This window comes from Ostrinia furnacalis, unplaced genomic scaffold (assembly GCF_004193835.3).
Source record: "Ostrinia furnacalis isolate ACB-3 unplaced genomic scaffold, ASM419383v2 OfSCF0587, whole genome shotgun sequence".
In the NCBI taxonomy this organism is placed as follows: domain Eukaryota; kingdom Metazoa; phylum Arthropoda; class Insecta; order Lepidoptera; family Crambidae; genus Ostrinia; species Ostrinia furnacalis.
In genome coordinates this window covers 148,485-153,906 of record NW_021130826.1, presented here as the reverse complement: position 1 = coordinate 153,906, position 5,422 = coordinate 148,485, and the positions used below count along the sequence as shown (strand labels likewise).

The 5,422-nt window shown below is 37.3% G+C and overlaps 1 protein-coding gene across 1 annotated transcript; it reads left to right on the top strand.

Moving 5' to 3' along the window:
* Positions 1-232: 232 nt before the first annotated feature.
* On the top strand, positions 233-5,146 carry LOC114366217 (uncharacterized). Its single transcript, XM_028323011.1, has 3 exons — positions 233-437; positions 4,189-4,384; positions 4,770-5,146. The coding sequence occupies exons 1-3, from the start codon at positions 369-371 to the stop codon at positions 4,952-4,954; spliced, it is 450 nt and encodes a 149-aa protein (XP_028178812.1). The 5' UTR covers positions 233-368; the 3' UTR covers positions 4,955-5,146.
* The last annotated feature ends 276 nt before the right edge of the window (positions 5,147-5,422 follow it).

The window sequence follows — 5,422 nt, the reverse complement described above, 5'->3', positions numbered from 1 at the left end:
AAAGTCATACTTAGGTTGTTGGACTTATTGGAAAAGCATCTTTGTAGTCAGGAGCATCCGACACCTTTTGCCAAATTGGTGTTTTTAAATTCAAAGCTTTTATTCAGTACTTAGACCCTTTCCAGGCGTTTATACACGTTCCAAATATAGCCCTACCACCACTTCGGGACAACATAATATGGGCTGGTGCTGGGAAGAAGTGGCGGAAGAAACTCAGTCACCTTTTTTAACATATAAATTTGGTAAAGGGCCTCTCTACCACATGTTTATTCTATGGCTAGGCTCAGTAATTCAGGTATCTTGCGACACTCATATGTTATAAGTGTAAGAAAAGAGGTGATCTGCAGTTTTTCACGACACATTCGACAATGGCTAGCGCGCGGACATACGTGCTCTTGTTGGTGTTACTTGTGAATTACAGGTTGACTTTGAGTCAGGTAAGAGAAATATCAATTATTCGAAATTAGAATAATTTAGTTAATCATTTGGCTTAGTGTGGAACTAGGTAATTGATGTCATGGTATAATGAAACAGAAAAAGCTTATGAGATTCGTGATATAAATGTATTGATAGTAATACTGACGTGTAATTAAAATTACACTTAAGTATGAAGCGTTGTAAACTTAACTTAATTTTAAAACTTGTCGGAAGGGAAAACATAAATAATTTATTTATTTATTTATTTATACTTCAATGCCAAAAATATTAACACTAGGCGAACTTAATGCCATAAGGCATTCTCATCCAGTTTACCTTTGGGTTATGCAGAAAAATTAGTTTGGCGGTAAAAAAAAAAAAAAAAAAAAAAAAAAACAAAGCGACATCAAAACAAATAAGCTACATATACACATACATAAATAATATATAAAATAATATAATAAATAAATACATACTAAGATGATAGATATAATGTTGGATGACGATAAGTTAAAACAGAAACCATTCATGAAGATGATAACATTTGGAGAAAGTGGTTATGGACAGATTTTTTGAACGAAAACTTGCTAGAGGCTTGCCTGATATCTTCAGGCAGAGAATTCCAGAGCCTTATGGCCTGGAGACGGAAGGAGTCAGAGAGAAAACCAGTTCGGTGGAGAGGGGTGGAAAGGACAGACTTATTAGAAGAACGGAGCTGACGTGAGTGCGTTGAACTGAGAAGAGTGAACTGTGACTTGAGATAAGATGGGGAATTTGGATCATTCAGGATCGAGAAAAGAGTACATAAGATTCTGACTTTGCGTCGAAGTGGGAGAGGCAGCCATTGTAGCTGAGATCGGTAAGCGGAGATGTGGTCGTATTTGCGCAAACAGAAAATGAAACGAATGGCGTTGTTGATCAGTCGATCTAGCTTTGTAAGGAGATCTTGATTCAAGTCAGGGTAACACACATCAGCATAGTCGATGATTGGGAGTACAAGTGATTGGATCAAGGTAATTTTTGTTTTAACTGGAAGGAAATTCTTGAGCCTCCAGAGGGAGCGCAGTGTGGCGGTTACCTTCCGACTGACCTCTGCAACTTGGGTGTTCCAGCTGAGCGTAGTGTCCATATGTAAGCCAAGGTTTTTGACACTTGTGCAGTAAGGGATGTCAACGCCATTAAAGTTAACTGGTGATACACAATCAAGATGACATATTTGACGTTGACTACCGATAACTATAGCTTGTAATGTAGGTACTCAAGTTATAAGAAGCACGCGGTAACAGCGGCTTGCATGATAATATTTGAATTATGTATGCAATTGTCTTTGCTACAAACAAAAAGCATGAATGTATAAATTCATACATTGTTTGTGTTTGACAAGAATTAAGTTGTCAGTTAAAGACGGCGGAAAATGTTACGATACCTACCATTCACGAAGGTCTGCTGACCCATGTAGTATCAATCTAACTCTTAACTAGTTATTTTGCACGGCTTTTTATTATTGCTTAAACCCTTTATTTTCGAATCGATTCAAACTCAATGTTAAGATTAATCATTAGAGACGACATCACACAAGGCTATTGCAAAATCGCCCATATAAGAACTGCATTTAGTAAGATGCCAGTGTTTAGCTTGGCTGTCGTCTTTAAATACTTGAATCTAGATCTGATCTGATGTTTGAGAGTTGCTTTACTATAAAGTCCACATCCACAGTCCAAAAAACTTTCCTATCTAGTGGGATTCTTATGAAACAACACAAGCAGAAACGAAGTCATAATATTAAGCCTTTCTAAAAAAGACTAAAAAATGTGCATCTGCATTAAATGCAGTTTTCTCTTGCCATATTTTAGTTTTTTAACTCAAACAGGAAAAATCCACGTTGCTCGGTGTCCAGGAGCTTATTAACCTACTTTCCAGAGCAAAGTTTAGAACCATTTTCTAGAGCATACAGAGGAAAAGTTTCATAAAAATATTTCTCAGCATACGTGTTGGTTAAAATAAAAAAGAAACTCAAATTCTGTATGTTAATTTGTTATGTTTCTGCTACATTAATGTATGAAGACAGCGTTTGAAAGTAATATAATTGGGTACATTTTCCGAGTAACAATAAATAATTTGACATCCTTATTATGTGTGTCGGAAAATTGTATGGAATGACATCAGTTGCTTTACTTACTCTACATGTAGGTACACTCAGCGTCAAATAGTTCATGACATCCATAGTAAGTTAGTAACCAATAAGTTCGTAATACATCCTTGTTACCTTTAGAATAAGGTTGTATTAAAAAGATGATACTTTTTGGCCACTTTGGGTGTCACGAACTATTTGACTCTAACTGTACTTAGAAGATGAGAAATCCCATTGTTTATTTTGAACCCGACAAGGTTTTTTAAAAAAGAAGTATACCTAAACTTCATCGATGCAATCAAGTCTGAAAATATGGGTCGCTGAACTAAAGTTATATTAGAAATCCCAAATTCGTTTAAAAGTTTTCCCATATCTATAAATAAATAAATAAATAAATAAGGAAAGAAAAGGAAATTCCATTGTTTATTTTGTAACCGACAAGGTTTTTGTATAAAAAAATGTATACCTACCAAAACTTCATCGATGCATGCTATAATCTCAAATATGGGTCGCTAAAGTTAGATTAGAAATCCCAAATTCGCTGAAAAGTTTTTCCATACTCAAGTAGATTACCTATATTTTAAACATGTTTTTTACCCACGTTTACGTGGGAAAAAGATCTCTAATGTACTTTCATACTTAAATACATTTTCTACATGAAAATAACTAGAAATTCCTTAATAGGCCAGTAGAATTAAACACAAAAATTGATTAAATCGGAAATAATTCCTACAAAAAATTTTTTTGCTTTAATGGCTTCATTGGTTGCCCATTAAGACTCTCCTAAGTTTTCGACTTTGACGGAGTTGTGCTTAAGTGGTGGGGGCCCCCGAAAGCGGCGTTTTTTCGGTTTTCCGGTTATACCGCGTAAAGGACTTACCCTATCGAAAAGTGGTCTTCATGACGGTTAAAGGGCACTTAATCCTGCATTGAATAAGACCAAATTCATATGTTTTGGACAAACCGTTCTCGCGCTAAAGTTCAGCAAAGTAGAAAATATACGTATAATTAATGACCCTCTCCACGTCCAATGGCTTACCCACATGCTTCCAAGCCTTGTAAAGGTTCGCCTTAATCAGTGTAACCCTAACAAGGCTCACGAGTTTGATTCGCTTATCCTTGTTCGTCCCAGCCGTTCCTTAACTGCGGTTGCTGCACCTCTTCCTGACACTCTCCTGAACGACTCTGTGTTACCTAATGTGGCTGCCTCTCTTCCTTGTACCCTCCTGTACGATTATATTGCTTAGCTATATGCCTGGTCCAAGGTTCGACGCCACAAAATCAACTTTGTACGCGTGAAAATAGTTTAAATACTATAACCGGAAAACCGAAAAAATGCCTCTTTCGGGGGCCCCCACCACTTAAGCACAACTCCGTCGAAGTCGAAAACTTAGGAGAGTCTTAATGGGCAACCAATGAAGCCATTAAAACAATAAAATCTTTTGTAGGAATTATTTCCGATTTAAAAGCTAATTCTACTGGACTATAAGGAATACCTTCTTTCATTACGCTAGTACATACAATGAGAGTACCTATTATTGACTAATGAATATAATTTACATAATAATAATTGTTACACATTATGTACTTAATTAGAGGTCAATCACAAACGATTGTTGATTTAAAATTGTAAATTCCAGCCAACATTCGGATCAGCGATATTTTGCAGTCTATTCTGCGACGATGATGATGACGACTCTAGCGATGACGATGACTACGACTCCTACGACATATTCGGCGTTTGCTCCATGTGTAGTAGTGGTCCCAAGAAGTCGTCTTCAGAGGCTGCTACGACGGCCAAGCCGGAGTCATCGCAGCCTGTCAAGATTATGATACGTAAGCGATAAAATCTTTTAGTATCATCCTTTCCACATAGAACGTTCACAGCTGAACATAGGCATCTTAAAACAAAAACAAAGACGCTATAAATCAATCATCATCTGATGATCAAATACTGGAGCACGACCCTCTCTAATTTACACTACACAAATTGGCCAGATTGGTTGGGGTGGCACTGGCCAGACGGGGATAAGAAGCCTAGAGCTAATAAATAAATATTACGAGATGTAAAATAAAAGTACTAATTTTTTTTGTGAACTTCCTACCTGAGCACTGAATTATGAGTTAAAATTGATAGTAAGAGTTGAAAACTTCACCAAAAACGAATTGAGTAAGACGTATCAATACTTTAGCTAACTAAATAACTTTCTATCCTTCACAGCTCCATCCAACGGCCTAAACCTGACAGTATTCAGCAGCATCGGCGGAGTACTCATGGACCTAGTACCCTGGCTCGCGTCTCCCACCACTCCTGCCGCGGCAGCAGGCCCCACTACTGCTGCGCCGGCCACTACTGCCGCTCCTGCAGGAAACTCGACTGCTGCCACTACCACTAAAAAGAAATAAAGTTCAAAATAAATGACAAAACTCCTGCCGTCAAAGCTCCTGTCATGTCAGCTATTAAGTAACTTTTCAAAATACCTATTGCCCTGGCTCGCGTCACCCAACTACTCCTGCCGCGGCAGCCGGCCCCACTACTGCCGCGCCGGCCACTACTGCCGCTCCTGCAGGAAACTCGACTGCTGCCACTACCACTAAGAAATAAATTCCAAAAACTAAATAAATGGCAGACAAGTATATTATGTAAATTCCTGCTGTGTCAGCTAATAAGTTCTCAAAATATAACTACTATCATCAAAACTCCTGACGTGTCAGCTATCACGTAACTTTAAAAAATAAACTTTAGACTACAGATATAATTAAAATATTTTTTAGTCTGAAATTGTGCATATTATTATGTAGATAGTAATTTTTTTTTTTTTGGGAAAGTGTGATTGAAGTACAAAATGGCAGACATTTTTAAAGTATTGTAAA